This window comes from Aspergillus aculeatus (assembly GCF_001890905.1).
Source record: "Aspergillus aculeatus ATCC 16872 unplaced genomic scaffold ASPACscaffold_22, whole genome shotgun sequence".
NCBI classification, from domain to species: domain Eukaryota; kingdom Fungi; phylum Ascomycota; class Eurotiomycetes; order Eurotiales; family Aspergillaceae; genus Aspergillus; species Aspergillus aculeatus.
Window position 1 is genome coordinate 54,182 of NW_017962997.1, and position 20,371 is coordinate 74,552.

The window sequence follows — 20,371 nt, forward strand, 5'->3', positions numbered from 1 at the left end:
TCAGCTCCAGCCACGCACCTCCATTCCACGTACGAACCATTCAGCTAGACAACTAGACTAGGATAACCACACCAACCCAATATCCGATCGAACCATCTAGCTAACAGCCTGGATCGCCGCCTCAACATCCATGAAATCATCCGCCCGCCTGGCCGGCCGGCCCCAGCGCACGATCCCCTCGCCATCCACGGCCCAAAACCCCCCTTCCTGCCACCGACTGCCGCTCTCCGTCGGCCGGTTCCAGATCCCCTTCTCGCGGCCCAACTTGACGATATTCATCAGCGCGCTCGGGTTCATCACGTGACTCCATGAGGCCACCCCCGAACCCCAGCGCGCATACAGTCGCCGCTCGACATCGACGATCACCCGCACCGGATTGGATTGAGACCCCGACGCAGGCTCTGCCGCCCCACCCACCGCCTCCAGCCACCGCGCCGTGGAGGGTGCATCACTATGCGAGACCGCGACGAAGTCGAGCTGCTGGTGGTGGGCGGCTGCTAGGCGGAGGGTGCGGAAATCGGATTCCGCCACTGGTGATCTCGTCAACGTGGTCGGAAGGAAGGGGAGGAGGTAGACGAACCTGGACATCCGCAGTGGCGGAGAAAGAGGATGATCGTGGGTTGACGGTTGGGGTTGGGCAGGGGGAGCTCGGGCGATGAGGGGGCGGGGTGGCCGAGTTGCGGCGGGGTGGACACCTCTACGGTGGAGGGAGCGAGCCAGGAGGAGAGTTCTTTAGTGATGGTCATGATGGACTGTGTTGTGTGGATGAGATGATACTGCGGTTTAATGTTGCTATTACTTCAGTGATGAATGATTAATTGATGGAATAATTGATGGGTGGATGGTGAATGGGTGAGTAAGCTATGATGCCATTGGTGGGGGCGGGCATGCGGGCGAAGTTCATCCGAGCCGAGCCTCTTGCCCTATCCATGATCTGTCACGGGGAGTAAATGCAGAGTAGTGTTATTACAGGTGAATTTGCCTTGAGTAGTGTGGGTCTTCTGCCTGGCTAGCGGTAGAGAATGCGGGGTGCAGAAGGACTGGCACTAAAGTTCTCAATCGTGGCCTGGGGCTGCATCCCCGGCTCGTGTTGAGAGGCTGGCCTTATTTCCACAATCCTTGGCGTGGCTGGCATCATACACGCATTCCACCGCCAACCAGGATATTTCAGGGGATCTTGAATGTGTTCACTACTTAGGATAGTTCGGTTAATGCATAGGGTTGAGTAGTGCAGGCAACTGCTGTCATCGATAGCTGGCACGGCAGTGGGATAGTCGCTCAATAGTTCGGGACCAAAGCGAGGAAGCGAGGCGGCAAATGATCCTACATACGACAGAGGTGCACTAGAGACCCTGGCTAAGGATTGCACTACCGGCTTTCTAGTCTGATAGGCCGCTAAAATGGGCCAATGCGCCGCTACCGATAACTCTAACTCCCCCCTCATGAGACAGCCATTCACCCTTTCACGTCGATGCTTGATTGAGATCATCGGCCCAAGACAGGCGTCAAAACGCTGCTTAACGTAACCAGTCTTCTCTCCGCCAAACAGCTGTGCTTCTCGTACTCTGCGACGACTGCCAACCCAGTCACCCCGGTCTTGGCACGAGGGGATCGACAGGACTCGCCAAACCGACTTCCTTGGCCACAACCCTCAATGGCCAGGAGACTCGTATTCGCAGATTAGCCGCCAGGAACAAGCAAACGAGATGCAGGGACCTCGTATCCTGGTGCTGGAGATATATACTGGCACGACCAACAAGGCCAACGGCAGAGAACTATAAAGGCTGGGCACTACGCCCCCTGCTGTTCCTGTTCCCATTGATTTTGTCCACCCTGCGTTGTCTTCACCTCCACTCGTTCAATCCGTGTATCCCTCTGTTGGTCAACATGCGTCCCTCTTTGCTTGTACTTGCCCCTCTCGTGGCCACAACCACCGCGCACGGCCTCACTCAGCTGGAGGCTCTGCATCTCCTGAAGCGCCAAAGCAGCGGCAACGGCGCCTTCATCCCCGGTACAACGACCGTCTCCGACTGTCCGGAAGGCTCAATCCTGTGTGGCACCAGCAACACCTGCTACTTCCCCTCGCGGGGTGACACCTGCTGTCCAGGCGGGACCTGTATGCGCCCAGCATCAGCCTCCTCCATTCCACCGTCAGCTAGCTAACCGACACCCATGCAGGGGCCTGCCCCGGTGATTCCTTCTGCCTTCAGGACCCCTACTGCTGTCCCACCGTACGCTCACCCACTCCTCTTCCCATGCAAGACCATCGAGACTGAACCAGTGTAGGGTCTGGACCGCGAAACCTGCGCCCAGCAGTATGGCGTGACCCTGACTCCGACCGTGTCGAGTGCCGCGGACGTGCCCGATACCACCATCGCTCAACCGACCTCCGCGCCCTCCGCCCCATCCTCTTCCTCCACGTCCGTCGATGAGACACGAAGCAGCAGCAGCAGCAGCAGCAGCTCGACCTCCGTTCCTGTCATCCCGACCACAACGTCGACCACCTCCGCGGGCGCTCCGTCCTCTGTGCCGACTTCCACCCCTGTTGTGTCTTCCACCGCCACCGCCACCGCCACCCCGTCGACTGGACTGTTCACTGGCGGCGCTATACACGCCCGAGAGATTGCGGCCGGTGGAATTTTGCTAGGCGGACTGGGCGCGGTGGCAAATATTCTGTGAATGAGCTTTACTCCAGAAGAAATGTGTGATATTGGCGAGGGTACTGTTATGGTAATATGGTGAAGACTTGACTAGTTGTCAGTAGCGTCATGGAACAACAAAGAGGTTGATCATGTGTACACATTTTGAAAGTACATAAGGTTAGCTTTGGAGTCTCTCTGTAGTTGTTGTAACCTGGACAAGTTATCCCACTACGACTTGGTGGTCTGGACCTGATCGCATAGGAGATGATCGAGAGATGAAGCTCTCTAGTTAAGCTGGACGGTAATCCTGGCTATCACGTGCTTGTGGGACAATCGTTCAAAAGGATTCTCATAATTGCAACTGCCCTAGCTAGTAGCATCAGAGCTACAGAATCAAGGTTGTGAGGAAGCTGCTGTTTATCACTCCCGTGTTATTGTGAATACACTCCGCACCCGAGAAAAAGGAATCGTGATCAACCCCACGCATTTCCGAACTGACGACAGTTATTCCGCTGCAATCGCACAATCGACAAGGGCTCCAGCATACACCCCACACTGACAAATTCCAGCCAGTCAACGCACCCCAGCCAAATCCGATCTCTATGAGATGACCAAGCCAGCAATGTCAGGACCTAGCAGCACCCAGAACGTTAGCCATAAAGCTCGACCGCTTAAGAGCAGGAATCCCTACAGTATCCCCCGTTGTACGCAGAGAAGGTGACCACATTCCCACTGCCCTGCTCAACATCCGCATTCAGCACACTGGTCCGCAGCGTCTGCGGCCCGCCAGAGGGCAGAAAGGCGACGATGTGCGTCTTGCCGTTGACGGTGACGGAGCAGTAGCGCTGGGTGCTGTCGCCGTTCCCGTACGAGATCTGCAGGGTATTCTCTCCGGCGGCGGCGAAGTCCACCGCGCCGAATGTCAGGGTCCCATTGTCGGGGCCCCCGAGCCAGCCGATGATCTCGGAGCTGCAGCCGGAGCAGGTGATGGAGGTGGCGGACCCCGCGATCGTGCCGGCGGATTTGGCGCCGTATGTGGTGGTGTTAGAGACGGTAGTCCAGGTGCCGTCTTTGAAGGAGGGGGTCCAGGCGGCGTCGGAGGTCTAGATCGAGAGTCACTCAGTTAAGCGGAGGCGAGCGACGGGGAGGATGAACAGAGGAGTGCGTACAATTGTGGCGGTGGTTCCGCTGATCGTCAACGGGAGCCAGATGTAGGTGGACGAGGCCAGGTCGGTCGACACCCACCGGTCGCCCATGTACCTGCCCTACGATTAGTGCCTGCGATGGATCTCTGCGCGTCGGTGTATAGGAGTAAACCCACATCACCAGGCCGTCCACATCGGCGACATAGCTGGTCTGTGAGCTGTAAGTATCTGAGCCCGAGGGTGCAAAGTCCGCCCAGTCCGACCAGGGCTAGGGGGTGTCAGCATCGTGGCCTATATTCATCAAAAAGTGTTCGAGGTGTAGCATACCCCAGAGAGATTCGTCGCCGTAGTGTACTTGTTATCATTTGGGCCTGGTGCTTGCGTCAATACGAGTAGTCACGGAATGGCATATACGTACTCCACCCTACTCTCGTCTGCAATTAGCATCATCACCAATCATCTGGGTGAGTGAACCAACCTGACAGCTGACTGGCAAACATGAAATACGTGTCTCCCGTCTTATAAACGGCGGGCGCCTCGTAGTCCGCCGTGAAGAGATGAACGTTGCTTTCGACGGTCAAGTAGTCGGCCGACAGCCGGTCGATGCGCAGACCGTTGGCCCTCTGGAGGCGACATTAGAAGGGGGATGCGGCCCATGGTGCAACAACACCTACGTCTTCGGTAAGAAGATAGCCCGTTCCATCGGTATCTGCCCGATGCCCACAATATCAATCCATGATGCATCATACCAAAGTCGAGCAGCGCCTACCTTTGAAGAGACCGAGATCTCGTGACTGGAACCCCAGCGGCCGCGACGCGTTGCTGAATTGACACTCCTCAGAACCCTGCAATCATCGCCAGCTAAAGCATTGAACATACAGATAGGTATACGCTCCGCACACCGTATCACTCGTAGCAACGCCTGCGCGGGCCTCCGCATAGCTCGAGTCATCGATGTGCAGCCACATGACGTATTTTCTTGTGTCGTCGTTGTAAATCACCTTGGGCCGTTCGACGACGCGGCTAGGCCCCAGATCCCCGGAAGCTTGCAACGTCAAGAGCTCGTTCTCAAACGTCCAGTCCCGGAGATTCTCGAGAGCAGAATCAGCATACGACACCACGCATTGCATTCAGTCTTAGGGCCTCCCACCGTGCTAGAGTAGCAGTTGATCGACTGGAAGCTGGAGCCGGAGGTGTGGTTCTCGCCGATTATGTAATACACCCCGTCCACCTCGGTGAGCCCTGAGATGCACATGCGGTCATAGGTTAGTCTGCGCGCGCGAGGGCTCTCGGCGATAGTTTGAAACGAATCTGCCTACCGGTGCCATGGGCCTGGATATGCTTGTTGGTCCCCGCCGCAGTCCACGTCGCACCGGAGACGATGTCGAGCGAGGCGTGGACGAGCTGCGCGAGGGGGATCAGGCCGACCAGGAACGTGATAATGCGATACATATTGGTTCAGCGACCGGGACGAAGCGGCGTGATTCATGAAAAGAGGACCGAGGCGAAGACTAGCTGGTGGGCTTTGATGAAGAATGCAGACCAACTTATACCCCTCTGTCGTCCGCAGAGGGGTGTGGTGGTCTGCTGGTAGGGAGCGTCATGATACTCCATGATAGGCGGATAAATAAACAGGGATGCCAGTCACACTTCATCACCTAGAATTGCGGGGTCGTGCAAGGGGAGTTGGGCTATTCCGACCGATGTTACATTTGCCCACTCCGCCCATTCTGCATCACCTGCATCATGTGCGCCGCTTAATCTGATCCTGGACCCGCGGTGATTACAGTAGCCCTTCAGGAAGGATTGACTTCCGGTCGGCGGCACGGCGCGTTGCGGAACCCAGCTCCGATGCTAGCCCTAAACATCGAGGGCGGCGAATCTCTTTTGCAATGACTTCCTTTGTTCGGAGCTTGTCAGAAGCTAGCATTACTGGATAATGTCCGCAGAACCGCAATATGCCTCACACACACTCAGCAAAGCCTGGCTGTAGATTGCGCAGCAGAGAGTTTGACCATGTGCGCGATCGGGAGATTCTGGGACCTTCATTGTGATCTGGTCTCTATGGCTCAATAGAAAAATTCTGGGTCACCACGCCCATTAATGTACAGTGGGAAGAGTAGAACTCGGACGAGTGTCTAGATTGAAAGGTCCCTAAGCACAATGGCATCATACGAGAGTGGTTCCTTCGGGATATCAAGAGAACGACTCCACTTAGTTCACAAGCCATGGACAGGACGAGAGCTGGCTGACCGCGCCCCCTCCCCCCCCTTTCCCCCCAACACCCATAAGATGCTGAACCCCTGACTCTTCACAAGCTCCAGAATGGAGAACACGATAGCCTGATTCTCATCCTTCAAGAAGGTCGACTGCTCGTGGTTTCAAGAGAGGCAGCACTGCTCGTCATGAGAGTCCCACGGGTAATGGTGCTGCTTGGCGTGAAATAGCTCTTTCCGGGTGAAGACTCGGCCATGAGGACGACACGATGGAGTTTGACGTGCAATGGTTGCATATGAGGTGGCCGGTGGTAGTCAGTATTCCCTTCGAAATGGATATGTAAGTATCCTCCCGACATCAATGGTGCGGAGCAAAGCAGGTGGCATGAAGAGGCCCGAGATGCCACAATGTATGGATACTCTACATCTTTCTTTCTTCCTCTCCTCTCTTCGCTCTGCTATATATATAGCAGACAATGTCTTTTCTTCCACTGCATCTTCTCTTCCATCCCTTTCTCTTCCATGTGTACTCCGTAGGCAAGGGCAATGGGGATTTGCGGGGTTACCGCCTTACCGCCTTTTCTACAAGGCTGTTCTGCCGTCCTCTGCACGGACTCCCGCACCCCATCCAAACACAGACTGTGTAGGGGACCGATGGTCCCCCACTCACGCTGGTTCAATGGTAGTTAGATACTCGTACAATGGATGATGGAGAATGCAAGGTTTGGCAATTCATACAAGGGAGGATTCTTTGCAAGCGAGGTTCTTCTTGCACGCAAGCTGCGAGCCCTCGCAGCTAGGTAAGCAGTGGACAGCAGCACTGAGGAACGAGCACAGATCACATAGCTTCTTCCAATCTCTTCGGCAGGCCACCCGAAAGGTTACCCATGATGATAGATCCACGCATCTTTGCTCTGTGCCCGGTCTGTTCACAGTTTCCAAATCCTTTCCCTTTGGTTTCATTGTGCGGTCATCCGCCACTTTTTTGAGACTTCTGAATACAGGCAGAGAGGTCTACATAACGTGGAAAGAGATGCTTGCAATACAGAGTCAGTGACTCGACAATTGCTTTGTCACAGAGTCTCTGCGCTTGGTTGAGCAGCCGGACAGCCCTTTGATGCGAAGCAGACTGCTGGCAGTGGTGGGATGCACTGCTCTACACCTTGTCTTTATGTGACCTTTGTTGCAATCCCTGATTCTTTTTACTCTCTCTTATAGTTCCTTACAAGGCCACACCGGGAAGACTCAAATCTTTAGTTCCTAAAGCAATCAGACAATGAGAAGTCACACCGTCAATCCCGCTCTATCAATCTCCTCCCATTGTCAGAGTGGTTTATAAATAGCTGCAGATCAGCACCACCCCGTCAAACATCTTCGTCATCCTTTGTTCTCCCGCATCCTCCTGCCCCCGGTCTGCAAGCACAGTTCCTCTTCCCTGCCACTACCACGCTGAAGGTATGTCTGTCTCAACCCGTCCCTGTTGCCCAGAAGCCAAGATGGTTCCGTCCGCGGAACCCACTCTTGACATGGTCGTACTGGAAATGCTTGCTCAAAAAATGGAAAACATTGCTCATAATCTCCATGTAGATTGGACTTCTTGGCGGCTGGTGAAAGGGGGGTCTCCGGTTGCGCATGCGCTCGGCATGGACCGAGATATGCTCGGCTTCATGGACTTAGGCGGGCTTACGCTGCATATCATCCTCTATCAGGAAAGGCTCAGGGCGAAGCAAGAGAACGACGTCGACTTCAAACGCGGCGTGTACATCTGGGATGCGACCGCTGGGAGTGATCACCGGCATCAGCTCGAATTCGTCTCCCATCACTGGGGCTACTATAGGGGAATGCTGCAAGAGATGTTGACCGAAGGGATCCGTAGAGTGATACATCGGAATGCCTGGGATCGCCCGTCATGGGATCGACCGGACTGGAAGGCCTACTCCATAGGCTTTTGTGCACCAATACTGCATTGCCTGCTCTCAATTAACGAGTCCAGAGGCGCATTCCACAATGCGAGCTGCAGTCCATCCTTATCTAGACCCTGCGGCGGTATCTCGACTCGACGAGCGCCGGCCACCGGTCCACCGGTTCGATCGCCCGTTCATGAAGGTGACTCAGTCCGAGGACGCCACTTGCCCCATTCGCTGGGGCGGGCTAGAGCCGGACAGTGTTGGCGAGTTTGTCTGGTGTAAACCGCAGTGTGGCAGTACCTTTCACGCCCTGTGTTTTGAGCAACAGTATGTGCTCAGGGGTGGTTTGCGGGATATGCCATCTTGCCCATACTGTCGGGCCCTGTGGATTACCTTTCCTCGGCCCTGCCAGCGTTCGTGCTCATGCCGGAAGCTGGGTGGGGAGGAATAGAACCAATCCAGAACAATAAATGGCGGAAGTCAGTTAATATTCTATTCTAAGCTTAGGATGGCTGGACCTCGTCCACTATGGAGAAAATAACTATTATACTTCAGAAGTAAAAGGCCGAGAAAACCATGCAGATTACCAGCTTGATCTCTATGGTAAAATTGCGATCCTTATACGTGGGGCTATCTAAACAAGTACATGAATGCCCATCACATTATTTTATTCTTATTCCACAAGTTAGGTATAGTTATATTGAACACAATTTCGTGAATGATTGCAACTGCCTAGGTAATCATCGGATACGGACGCCCAATAGCTATTGCAAGGTGCGTCATCCTGCAATATGCCGGGGGGCATGTACATGGGGGACAGTCTGGCTATCCGGGAGAAACTTCCTACACAGTGGCCAAAGTGGTGAGCGCTGCCAACTAGGTACCTACTTACTCAGATAAATCCAGACTACGTGGGGCTATTTGAACAACTAGCTAAGAACCACCGAGAACATCGGGGTGGGCGGGCGGTGGGCGGCAGTCTGGCTACTGAGGCTGCAGGGCCGCAAACAATAGCCCTTCGGGACCATGTACTTTTCCATCCATCTATTCATTCTATCGAGCCAGCTCTGTTGTCAAAGCATCAAGAGGGTACAGGTTCTGAAGGGCAGGAGACCTGTTTGTGTATGTGTGTAAGTGTGTGTGTCTTCTCAGAAGGTAGTTTGGTCGAATAGAGAGGTCTTGTATGGCAGCTGCTATCAACAACTTGCGGAAATGCACCGGAATACCGTGAAATGATGCCGACCTTGTAGGTGGCTTGGGCAGAGATCTGACTGCGTTGAGGGGATCAGGTTTACGGGCGTGGTAATGTTTCTGTTGGGCGCATCGATATGGCGGTGATACCCTTCTGCGACTGAGATAAACGGGTCGGTCGGCGTCCGCGGGCTTCTCTGCAAGCAACAGGCACATTAGTGTTCAGGTAGCATTGTGAGGGGACGATAGGAACGAGATGGATGAAGAGATGGTTGCCTCTAGTTGATTGATGAAGATTGCTGGCCAGACACACTACTGCCCACTGCTTTCGGCAGTGAGTAGGGCTAGTGGGCACGATCACATCCACGGCCTGTGTAAGCAACAAAGAGCATGAAGAATTGTTGGAAGACGGATTGAAGAGCTAATGCGACTGTTGCATCGGAGAAAGAAGGAGTAGATGTTTCGAAAAGAGGGAGAAGGGTCTGGAAATGCCCCGGAGATTGTGCCAAAGGGCAAAGGGATTGTCGAAGGGGGCATGGGAGATGAGGTGCGGATGCCCGCGATCTGCGTTTGCCGCACCTACGCACCGTCCCGTGACGGGATTGGCATGGCAGGGGACGATGGAACCTTGAACCTTGACCTTAGAGCTTGTAATGCAAGTCCCCCAGAATTTCGACCATAACCATCGGCGCAATTGCGGTTTACGAAGAAGTACGGTCCAATAGCCTGGAATCTTGGAGCAATCATGCGGTCCACTCTTGACCTCCTTCGATTGCAGGATCACCCTTGGTCCGGGGAATGGAGTACTCCGACTGGAGAGGTGAGAGGGGGAATTGCCCTCAGAGGGCAGCAAGATCTCAGTCTGGACTGGACCAGGGTCAAGCGATTGGTAAATTGTCCCTATGAATTTCCAACACTGTCTCCGGAGAGTAGAGTGTAATCTGGACCCCCTCGCCCATCCTTGGGCCTAATGGGAACTCATACAAACTGTGCCACTGATGTAGAGGTCGAGCCATTGGGCGCTGCTCACATTTTTCTTACATGAGTCAACTACCTCTCCGTCTTCTCGAACTTCACCCGCCTTCCTACGTGCGGCGTTGCGAAAACACTAGTTTGTTTCCTTCTTTTGCCTCCCTATGACTGGCAAGGCAATCCGCCAGCCAAGTTGGGGTTATGCCAAATTGCGACCGGTAGCCCACCATGAGCCCTAATACAAACTATGCCACTCAAGGGGCTGGCGAGGCTGCTCGCGCAGGCACTGAGAGATCTGGCGCTGCACATTTGGAGGAACGGCGAGGAACGCCTGGCGATCGGCGTCATTACGCCTTCTGCGACGGCAGCGACACTCGTCATCGGGGGTGGCCCTCCTGAGACAACCCCCCCCAGGGACTCAGCCAGGGTTGGCGACACTGCAGACAAGTGTTTCGATACGGGGCCACAGGGCTCGCCCGTCCCCGACACCACTTGCGGATACAGACGGCATGGGCGGCGTAGCCACAGTATCGCTTGCACCAGAAGATAGCCTGAAGATTGTCCCCCAGCGGGCGGCAACAGACCTGGCACTCGTGGCCATGTTTGAACGGGGTGGGATGGCGCGGTTGCTGGGTGTTATCGGTGTCCATCCGAGCGACGGCGGCGGCACCTACGTACTTCCGGATCATAGCACGGATAGTTGCCTCAATCTGCGGATCGCCCAGGGCCGCCAAGGCCTGCTCCAGGTAGACCATGGCCAAGGTGGCAGTCGGCTTCCAGTCGTTCCAAGGGGAGGTCTGCCAGAAATCGGGATCCAGGAGCTTCCGCGCCCGTTCCCTCCCCTCCCGGTGGAGTCGGGCCAAGGTGGGCGCGTAATGACCCCAGTGGTAGGAGACCAGCTCGAGGCCCCCACGGGTATCTCCCCCACGCGGAACTACTATCCATCGGGCGCTCTTCCATTTCTTCAACCCCGATCAGCGACCACATCACGGCTTCCAGAAAGCAGGCCAGATCTTGCTGGGGCCCACCCCACATGCGGATCCAGGGTATTTCCCTTCGGACCACCCCGGAATCATAAAGCTGGGAATAGTGAAAGAACTAGAGTTCGATGAAGACATCCTGCGCGGCGGAAAGTGCAGCCAGGTCGAGAGGCGCGTCAGACGAAGCACAGTCGGGGACAGACATTATTACACCCAGTATACTATTTAGTCGAGGCTAGGAGTGATTGGACTCTTGCGGGGACCGCCGGGGGGGACCTGACAATCCGGATGTTCATTTATATACTCCGAACTTCACCCGTCAGCCCACATCAGTCAGGGTAACAATGTTTGTTTGCTCTTTGATGCTGATAGAGACAAAGGATCGCGTATCTTTTATTATTCACTGTCCAGATTGTGCCTCCCGTGATGATTAGGTCAAGGCGTCACCTTGTTGCTACGAGTCGCTGAGCGTCAGCCCGTAGAGTCAAGCTCAACAAGGTCTTCTTTCCCCGCTGATTCCGCCAAGCCCGTTCCCTTGGCTGTGGTTTCGCTAGATAGTAGATAGGGACAGTGGGAATGTCGTTAATCCATTCTTGTTGTGATGCATGGGCTTCCTGGTATTGAGGCCTTTGGGAACAAGAAAGGTAGGAAATGACGGTGGATAAGTAGGTAGACTGGAAACAAAGGAATGAAAACAATGGGGACCAGGAAAGAGGGAGAAAACAAAGAAGGGCACGGGGAACTAAAAAACGAGGATCTCCCCGACTGGGAGTCGAACCCAGGTCTCCCGCGCTTGTTCCTTGGCAGGAGTGACAAGCGGAAATCATGACCGTTAGACCATCGAGGAATTGATATTGAATGCATACATATTTTAGTATTCTGTTGGAACTCTGTAGTCAACAGAGCGCGAGCTGCCCACAAGGCCACACGCACGATCATCTCCACTTCCTCCTGCCTCTTCGCTTACTAATTCTCCTCCCCAGATCACAGTTTACAACAGTATATATTGGGTGGACATGAAATTGCACCCCTCCCCCCTTCTTAGTCAATTCGACCACTGAGCGAGGAAGATATCGATCAACTTATTCAGCAAATAAACAAGACTGCGAAAGAGGTGGGTAAGGATTTCTAGTGGAATAGTCGAGCCTTTATTTCCATAGACCCCTCCCATCCCTATCCACCCAGCTCGGTGGTGCTTAGCGTATAGTAAGATAATCGCTTCCCAATGAAACTCCACTTCCAAGGTAGCGATTCCTCCATGACAAGATTCCAGGTTCTCCAAAGCTCAGATGTACACGAGGTAGCAGTCTCATGCACTATCTTCCGCAACTGGGACAATGGGCACATAATAGGAAAACTTGTTGTCAGGATCGTACTCGGTCTTGACGGCTCGCAGCTTCTGTAACCGCCATGCCTCGTAGCCGTACACGGACTCCAGCGACTCATGCCCAAATGCATAGTTGACATAGGTCGCTGGCACTCTGTCTGGCTGGCCGTCTAGCATAGCGTCCAGTATGCCGCTGGCAAGTTGCGATGCGGGTTCCTCGAGACGGAGGGTGGGCAAATAAGCTATCATAGCAAGTCTAGCACGTGAGCGTTAGCTTTCCACTTTCTGCGTCGCAGTGCACGGGGAGGATTTTAAATCGTACACCCGACTATTATCATCACGATGGGGAAACGCAGAGCTACGAGGGTCAATTGCTCGGGCCGCTGCCGGGTTATTCGCCTCGAACAGAAGAATGGACGGCTTCAGTGCTGGGTACGCCTTCAAGTACGTATTGAACAGTTCATACGCCCGACGACATACTGTCACGTTGAATATCTGGAGACCGGTGGTAGACATCATCTTCGATAGTCCCTTCGTACAGGGCAGACTGATCCTGCCGTTGCGCGTCGCATCTGGCATGGCGGGATAGGGCACGGCGCCTCCGACAACGTTGATCGGACCGAGATTGTCGAAGGGCGCCAGGTATTTTTCTGCTTCGCGTTCGGAGCCAAGGAAATTGAATGACCACCAGATCACGGCCTCGTCGCTGTCAGTCGGGGGCGCAACAACGCAGGGGTCTGAGAACTTACATCGCTGCGGTTGAAACGCGGGTTCCACTCGTAATGGCCGAAATGGAAGTCCAGTTCGAGCGGCTGGGTTCCGTTGCCTATGAGGTTGTTGAGTTCCTGAAACAGGTTTTCGAGTTTATCCTCCGTGTAGAAGTAGTTTCGAAAGTACCAGGTCTGGGTCGGGGGTGGGTAGACCTTGATTTCGAGGCTTGTCACGACACCGAAGTTGTGGCCAGCCCCTTTCATCGACCAGAACAAGTCCGGATGGGAATCATTGGAGACGACGATGGAACTTCCATTGGCGAGAACGACGTTCAACTTCACAAAGTTGTCGCTCATCATCCCATACTGGCCCTGATATCTCCCGTGACCTCCACCGATGGCTGGGCCAACATGTCCGATGCACGCGCAGATACTGGTCGCTAGGGCGGAGCCAACGTCAGCTACCCAGACTTTGGGGGAGTACCAGCCACTTACTGGTGACTAGACCCTCTTTCCAAAGCGCATCGATCAGGTCTTGTGTCTCGGTTCCTCCTTGCACAGTGGCAGTCTGTCTCGTGTGGTTTACGGTAACATCCTGCAACAGCCGTAGGTCAATTCCTAGCCCTCGGAATGTGCCCTGAGATATCGGCCACCCGTGGCCTCGATTGATCGTGTAGAAGGGAATGCTGTTTCTGTTCGCATACTGAATCTACTTCACCTTAGCCAATAGTCGGATTGCCCCACGCAGGACACCTACCACGGTGGAGACATCGGACTCACAGCCGACTTGGGCGATGACTACGAACTGGGGAGGCAGGAATTCGTCATATCGCAGGGTGGCACCCAGCCAGCGAGGATCGTCGGGGCCAAAGACACTGGAGGCGTTGCAGAGTAGTGGACCAAGCTCGGTTTCAACTTGAAATGCCGTCAGTCCAGCTCGCGTCATGAGACAGAGGCCATCGACGCAGCCGGTCGGCGATCCTTGTCCCAGGGACGACAGAAGGACCAGTGCCCAAGTGATGAGAACGGGGACCTGCATGATGTTCAAGACACAACATGAGCTAAGAAACCTTCCGAAGAGTGTGAAGGGAGAGATATAAGAGAATGAATATAGGTAGATGAAGAAGTAGGGGATCAAGGTGCATCAGTGGTGGCACCAACAGGGCAGGTGGTGATACAGTCCACGCTCTGAGCCATGGGAGAGAAGGAGCAATGAGTGCTGTCGGCCTTGACTGCGACTGCCCCTATCGGATCTTTCACTCGCTCTCTCTACTTCATAGCGCCATCCATACAACAGGGTCCTGAGGGAATTTCATATGTTGGAAACACCGTCACACGATCGTAGCCCGCATAGTGTATGATGAGTTACCGGTCTTTGGTCGAGAGTTGGAACACGTTAGACATCGCCGCTGTGCTGAACAGCATACATCTTGGAATCTGGCAACATGCCAGAAATTAAAATCCGTCTGGAAAACTCGATCCGGGCCGACAGTTGACCTGCAGGGAAATGGAAGCCAGAAATCACACATACAGATCATGTGTGATCTCAATCCCGTCACTCTCATGGTTTGCGTTCCCCTGGACAAACCTCTACATCAAGCTCTTCCAAGCCCACTGTAGAAATCGATTGAGTATACATCGTCGCGTCTATGTGAACGGACAAGGTCAAAAAAGGTCCTGTAATTCGAACATCGGCCCTTTCTGCAGTCCTCGTCTCCGGCTAGTCCCAAGGCACCAATGTTCGCAGCTTCCTCTTTCTCGTGGATACGAGTAAAGCTCCTGGGATATCAACTATTCATGTCTATCATTCGTCTGAAGACAGGATCTAAGTCTGAATATATTATGTCGACATCCAACGAGGTCGAGATCCAGGTCTTGTATGTTGTTCTATGTCTAGATCCGGCTGGATATATAAAATGTGGATTGAACATCTCAGAAGCTGGGTCCATCAAACCAAGCCAATTCACCCCAGCAAGAAGAGTCCCGAAGGCTTACCCCCTTGGCTCTAGCTTTGTAGATAATTTCCCTGCAGACAGTTAGACCACATCAGTAAAGCCAATTCCACTGCAGTACCAGTCCACACTTCAAGTGAGCCAAATCCAGCACAACTGAACAAACACAGTCGAATTGCGATGGGGTTAGTTCAACGACTGCAATCCAATTAATCAAATCTCGGCCTACAGAAGGAAGCCTGACTGTCACGCTGCCGCCAACCCTGACCCCTGGACTCCCATACAAAACTATCAATCCTAGTCCTTGGCGTCATCCCAAATTCCAGCCCCACCGCGAAGAAAACTCAAGCATCGTTCCACACCGGCTAAAGTCTTGCAGTGGGCTGCAGCACGTTAATGGTCCGGAATTGGCTCCAATCTTCTGATTCCCAGTGGAATCGTCTGCGATGCTACCAGTTGCTGAGTTGAAAACCCATACTGTCAACTGAAGGTGTTATCGGCCCTTTGCGCAGACGACACTTGAAAATGAGGGTGAGATGCAGCCGGACTTGTCAGCCAACAGAAACAGCAACCGCCCACCGACTACCTCCGCGCCATCATCCTTCCAATCTCCTAGCCTCGTGGGCTCCGGTGCCGGCCTACCCAGTGTCATGATGACACTAGTAGTTCTTGTCCCTGCCAGTTCCAGCAGAACCACCGACTAGTCCGACGGGCGTGTGGCCCTGCGGCAATAGCAGCATCCCGGGCAACTTGATTGCCACTGAGCTCGAGCCCCTCCAACGTGAGCCATTGAGACAAGCTCAAGACCGCCTTGACGGAAGGCAATGTCCGCCACCGACAGATGCATTATCATCATCACTACCATCGCTACCGTCTTGACTCGTAGCCTGCCTCTATCGCCATCGTCCATCATCGCACTGGAGCACGCAGACACCACCGACATCCCTATCTACCCACATGTGGCACGACGACGTGCAATCCGCCCAACCATGCAGCCACCCCGTTCTTCACGGGATCATCCCACCTCTCACAGGTGTAAGCATACGCATTTTGCCCGCTCAAACCTCTTGCCGTCGGGCTACCTCCCAGTTGCGAACAGAGTCAAGCGCGTGCCTAGAAGAAACGGCACTAGCATCGCCAGTCGCGGCAACTCGACCGTCGGGCAAACTAGCAAGGGGGTGTGGATAACCACCGGTAAGGGAATGTCGTCTACGCAGGGGGACGACCCATTGCAGTATGAGGAGAACCCATCAGTGCACCGGGTCATGGTGGTGCATGGAGTACGTCAAGGAACCACTCGACGACTGGCAGACATCACACCTCCAAGCTGTAGCGGATGTGGCCTGGGGCGACCGTGGCGGGACTAAGTGGCACCGAATGAAGATAGGAGAAGTAAGTAATTCAATATCATCACATCCAATTCTGAGCGCATCCAACCGGTCCTGCCAGCCAACTTCACAAATTACATGACCCTGACTTGGCTATCGAAGGCGAGATTCGAGAAATGTAGCTGAGATTACTGCAACCAAGTATGAAGAGGAATGTTGATTTAGACTTGTCAAGCAGAGTTTTTCGATGAATGTTGAATTCTCCTCAAGTAAGTCATTTCATCGGGTTATTACTTCGCTGGTCAGAGACTACAGAGTTTTCTCGGGTGGGGAGTCAGATAATTATTTATCACGAAGTGACCACTTTACGTTGCAGCCAGGCCACGTACTAGTGGAACACTAAAAGTTACTGTGTGTAGTGTACTCTGTGTCAGACGCTCTAGGACTGTTGGGTGGTCTACCAGGCCCATCCCCACCGGTGACACTCTGAAAAATCTGATACCAGGGCCACGGATCAGATAAGACAAGATCGCGATCAGATAACCTGCATCACTGGGCGACCACTGACTGGATGCTGGATAAGTATTCAACCCTCACCGAGAAAACCCTCACCGCGAAGCGAGAGAATTCTTGCTCACCACTGCCAGCAAACCAAGAGCGGTCCGAGAATTTAGCGATAGGTGGACACGGCGTGAGAACGCACAGTGGGGTTTACATTAAGAGGGGCGCCAATTCTCGTGCTATCCCAGTGCCCCTCTTTTCTCCGCTTGGCAGTACCGTACCATACGCGATACCACCCCTCCCTTACCAGCTTACAATACTATACATACATACAGTTCAATCTACAATCAACACAGCTCCGTTTCTCCCCGTTCACCCTCTCTTCTGTCCCTCTCCAGCCGGCCGGAGCCTTTAGCCACTGCTCAAGAAACCCAAGAAAGTCAAGAAACGAGTCGCCCCACCGTAGCTCCTACGTAAACTTACTTGCCCACACTAACGCAGCCATACCCAGCCAGCATAATCAGATGGCCCTGGTGGATCGGAGCACACTTCCTACTCAGTAAAAGACTGCTCTCCGAGTCACGCAGCGCTAGCCCCGGCAAAGAATCCCCCACGGCGATGACCACTGCTTATTCTTTTATAAAGGGCATGGACCTCCCCTTGCGCTGCACCTGCTCGACTTCTTCCATCCCACCCTTCCCTTCGGAGTTCCACCCTCACCCACCCCGCCCTCCAACATGTTCACCAAGTTGCGGGCTCCCTTCCGTCGGTCGACGACGGATGACGCCGGCACCGCCGTCACCCTGCCCTCCCCCGTCGAGGGCACCAGCAGCGCCCTGCCTGGCGAGAAGAACGTCGAGGCCGGCGTAGCCCCCACCACCGATAGCACCAACACCGACTCGGACGAGGAACACCCCGAATCCACCGAGGATCAGGCCGGTACTCACACCGTCGAGGCCATCACCGCCACCTGGACCAAGGCGTCTTTGATTGCCGTCTTCATCAAGTACGCCTGCCCTGCCCCCTTGCCTTGTCTTGGTTTTCATCTTCCCAACAACTTCAATCCTGAGTGCTGGGCCAATATACCGTTCCGGGGGAGAACCCCCGGACCCCCCTTTTCTTCAGCTCCCCAGTCTCCGCAACATCATCCAGCATCCCCACTAACAAACCCAGCATCTGGTTCCTCTACTTCGTCAACGCCTTCCAAAGCGAAATCCTGTCCACGCTGGTCCCCTATCTCACCTCGGCCTGGGACTCGCACTCGCTGCTCAATGTCATCTATGTGGTCTCCGACTGCTGCACGGCGGCCATCTTCATCCCGCTGGCCAAGTTGATGGACGTATGGGGCCGTGCCGAGGGCTTCGCCTTCATGGCCATCATCTCGACGATGGGACTGATCATCATGGCGGCGTGCAGCAACCTGCCCAGCTTCTGCGCGGGCTACGTGTTTTATAATGTCGGCTTCTCGGGCATCACCTTTTGCGTGGACACCCTGACGGCCGACGCGTCGCAGCTGCGCAACCGAGCGCTGGCCTACGCCTTCACCTCGTCGCCCTACATCATCTCCGCTTTTGCAGGTCCTAAGGCCGGTGAGGACGCGCTGGGCATGAGCATGCGCTGGGCCTTCGGCGCCTTCGCCATCATCTTCCCTATCGTCGCGGCCCCGCTGTACTGCATCCTGCGGTACAACACCAACAAGGCCAAGAAGGAGGGTCGCCTCGTGCGCGAGCGCAGCGGCCGCACCCTGACCCAGAATATCTGGTTCTGGGCCATGGAGTTTGACGGTATGCCCTTCCCTACCCTGCCCCCCCTGTTGACTGACTCCCACTGACTTTGGATGCAGTGGTCGGCGTCTTTCTCTTCTCCGCCGGACTGGTCGTCTTCTTCCTGCCATTCGACATCGCCACTATGGCCCCCGATGGCTGGAAGACGGGATATATCATCGCCATGATCGTGGTGGGATTCTCGATGATCATCTTCTTCGCGATCTGGGAGTACTTCTTTGCGCCGGTGCCGTTCCTGAATGTCAAGTACCTGACAGATCGGACGGTGCTGGGAGCGTGCCTGCTGGACGCGACGTATCAAGTTTGCTACTACTGCTGGGACAGCTACTTCACCTCGTTCCTGCAGGTTGTCAACGACCTCTCGGTCGCGGACGCGGGGTACGTTAACAACACGTTTGACGTGGTGTCCGGGGTGCTGCTGCTGTTCATCGGCTGGCTGATTTCGCGCACCGGCAAATTCCGTTGGCTGCTGTACTGGGCAGTGCCGCTATATATCTTCGCCCAGGGGCTAATGATCTATTTCCGTCGCCCCAATCAGAGTGTGGGCTACCTGGTCATGTGCCAGGTCTTCATTTCAATCGGTGGCTCGGTCTTTATTCTCGTGCAGCAGCTCGCCGTTGAGGCTGCCGTGGATCACCGTCACGTCGCCGCCACCTTGGCCCTGCTGAACGTCGTCGGTACCGTCGGCGACAGCATCGGTTACACCATCTCCGGCGCCATATGGACCAACACCTTCGAGAAGGGATTGTACAAGTACCTGCCCGCCTCGGCCCTGCCGGATATCGACGACATCTACGAGGACATCAACACCCAGCTCAGCTACCCGGTCGGCAGCGCGGTGCGCACCGCCATCCAGGAGGCCTACGGCTACGCCCAGACCCGCATGCTGGCCGCGGGCACGGGGCTGTTCGTGCTGTCGTTCATCTGGATGTTCATGATCCGGGACATCGATCTGCGCAAGAAGAAGCAGGTCCACGGTATGGTGTGGTAGGCAGCAGCAGCAGCAGCAGCAACAGCAGCAACAACAGCAACACCCACATCAACATTAACATCACCAAAAGGGGAGAGGAAGGGGAAGGAAGCGCTGCTTCAAACTCACAGATACCTGGCGCTTGGCCGTTTTTACATGTTACCCCGTTTTTATCTGCAGTCCATGACCACGGGCTGTTTAGTTTATACCTCTGTATCTAGTTTTTAATTCACCTGCATTGCCTGCAACCTGCATATATTGTTTTGTAGTGGGGGGATCGTGCTTGAGTGCATACGTTGTTCTACCGTGTAGTCGGATGGACATCAAACTTGGCTTTTCTTGGTGTCTTGGACAGTCTTGGTTGTGTCTTGGTTGTGTCTTGGTGTCTTGGACTCTTAGACTCTTGGACTCTTGGACTCTTGGACGCAAAGCTTAGACGGGCGAGAATCGACTTGGCGGCAGCATCAGCCACAGCATGTCTGAGCCGGATTGCCGACCGTGCAACCTACCATCATCTCTTCCAAGAAAGGCGATCTGATTCTCGTCAACCATACATATGTAGTACTGTGGGCATGTCGAGTTGTTCCTCGACAAAGTGACGACGATGAAGTCACCAAAGGAGTGAGTGAAAACTCTGCTCGTATACCATACATACGGTCTACCCGACCAGGCAGCACCGCTCCTCTCCGGGGCAGGCTGAAGACTAGGAACGGTGGCGTAACTAGTTTCTTTGCTCTTTCGCCTAG

General features: G+C 54.5%; 7 protein-coding genes and 1 non-coding gene across 8 annotated transcripts; 3 read left to right on the forward strand and 5 right to left on the reverse strand.

The window, feature by feature from the left end:
• Positions 1 to 96: 96 nt before the first annotated feature.
• On the reverse strand, positions 97 to 746 carry ASPACDRAFT_48127 (uncharacterized protein; the record flags this gene model as incomplete). The annotated part of the gene is made up of 2 exons (XM_020202065.1): positions 97 to 530; positions 581 to 746. 2 exons carry the CDS (start codon positions 744 to 746, stop codon positions 97 to 99), a joined length of 600 nt encoding a protein of 199 aa, XP_020051363.1.
• A 1,019-nt stretch (positions 747 to 1,765) lies between these two features.
• Positions 1,766 to 2,911, forward strand: ASPACDRAFT_127499 (uncharacterized protein). Its single transcript, XM_020197029.1, has 3 exons — positions 1,766 to 2,116; positions 2,179 to 2,231; positions 2,287 to 2,911. The coding sequence occupies exons 1-3, from the start codon at positions 1,888 to 1,890 to the stop codon at positions 2,677 to 2,679; spliced, it is 675 nt and encodes a 224-aa protein (XP_020051364.1). The 5' UTR covers positions 1,766 to 1,887; the 3' UTR covers positions 2,680 to 2,911.
• A 136-nt stretch (positions 2,912 to 3,047) lies between these two features.
• ASPACDRAFT_1860409 (glycosyl hydrolase family 43 protein) lies at positions 3,048 to 5,239 on the reverse strand (the record flags this gene model as incomplete). Its single annotated transcript, XM_020197740.1, has 12 exons — positions 3,048 to 3,274; positions 3,334 to 3,745; positions 3,812 to 3,902; positions 3,964 to 4,055; positions 4,115 to 4,158; positions 4,206 to 4,211; positions 4,266 to 4,410; positions 4,462 to 4,496; positions 4,557 to 4,609; positions 4,667 to 4,878; positions 4,938 to 5,029; positions 5,107 to 5,239. The coding sequence occupies 12 exons, from the start codon at positions 5,237 to 5,239 to the stop codon at positions 3,243 to 3,245; spliced, it is 1,347 nt and encodes a 448-aa protein (XP_020051365.1). The 3' UTR covers positions 3,048 to 3,242.
• A 5,069-nt stretch (positions 5,240 to 10,308) lies between these two features.
• ASPACDRAFT_48130 (uncharacterized protein) lies at positions 10,309 to 11,191 on the reverse strand (the record flags this gene model as incomplete). Its single annotated transcript, XM_020202066.1, has 3 exons — positions 10,309 to 10,468; positions 10,533 to 11,035; positions 11,102 to 11,191. 3 exons carry the CDS (start codon positions 11,189 to 11,191, stop codon positions 10,309 to 10,311), a joined length of 753 nt encoding a protein of 250 aa, XP_020051366.1.
• A 619-nt stretch (positions 11,192 to 11,810) lies between these two features.
• ASPACDRAFT_t309 lies at positions 11,811 to 11,900 on the reverse strand. Its single transcript has one exon. It is a non-coding gene; the product is annotated as a tRNA-Asp (tRNA).
• A 462-nt stretch (positions 11,901 to 12,362) lies between these two features.
• ASPACDRAFT_36907 (FAD-binding oxidoreductase) lies at positions 12,363 to 14,129 on the reverse strand (the record flags this gene model as incomplete). The annotated part of the gene is made up of 5 exons (XM_020200260.1): positions 12,363 to 12,636; positions 12,703 to 13,079; positions 13,130 to 13,530; positions 13,586 to 13,799; positions 13,848 to 14,129. 5 exons carry the CDS (start codon positions 14,127 to 14,129, stop codon positions 12,363 to 12,365), a joined length of 1,548 nt encoding a protein of 515 aa, XP_020051367.1.
• A 1,737-nt stretch (positions 14,130 to 15,866) lies between these two features.
• ASPACDRAFT_48132 (uncharacterized protein) lies at positions 15,867 to 16,409 on the forward strand (the record flags this gene model as incomplete). Its single annotated transcript, XM_020202067.1, has 1 exon — positions 15,867 to 16,409. One exon carries the CDS (start codon positions 15,867 to 15,869, stop codon positions 16,407 to 16,409), a length of 543 nt encoding a protein of 180 aa, XP_020051368.1.
• Positions 16,410 to 17,571: 1,162 nt separating this feature from the next.
• Positions 17,572 to 19,871, forward strand: ASPACDRAFT_1876832 (uncharacterized protein). Its single transcript, XM_020198086.1, has 3 exons — positions 17,572 to 17,877; positions 18,045 to 18,655; positions 18,715 to 19,871. The coding sequence occupies exons 1-3, from the start codon at positions 17,609 to 17,611 to the stop codon at positions 19,644 to 19,646; spliced, it is 1,812 nt and encodes a 603-aa protein (XP_020051369.1). The 5' UTR covers positions 17,572 to 17,608; the 3' UTR covers positions 19,647 to 19,871.
• Positions 19,872 to 20,371: the final 500 nt, after the last annotated feature.

Excerpts from the sequence above, each read along its gene's own strand:
- ASPACDRAFT_1876832 (XM_020198086.1), top strand. The coding sequence starts at position 17,609 with ATGTTCACCAAGTTGCGGGCTCCCTTCCGTCGGTCGACGACGGATGAC. Across the intron at positions 17,878-18,044 it reads TTGATTGCCGTCTTCATCAA|CATCTGGTTCCTCTACTTCG; the intron begins GTACGCCTGCCC and ends TAACAAACCCAG. Across the intron at positions 18,656-18,714 it reads CTGGGCCATGGAGTTTGACG|TGGTCGGCGTCTTTCTCTTC; the intron begins GTATGCCCTTCC and ends CTTTGGATGCAG.
- ASPACDRAFT_127499 (XM_020197029.1), top strand. The coding sequence starts at position 1,888 with ATGCGTCCCTCTTTGCTTGTACTTGCCCCTCTCGTGGCCACAACCACC. Across the intron at positions 2,117-2,178 it reads CTGCTGTCCAGGCGGGACCT|GGGCCTGCCCCGGTGATTCC; the intron begins GTATGCGCCCAG and ends ACACCCATGCAG. Across the intron at positions 2,232-2,286 it reads ACCCCTACTGCTGTCCCACC|GGTCTGGACCGCGAAACCTG; the intron begins GTACGCTCACCC and ends GAACCAGTGTAG.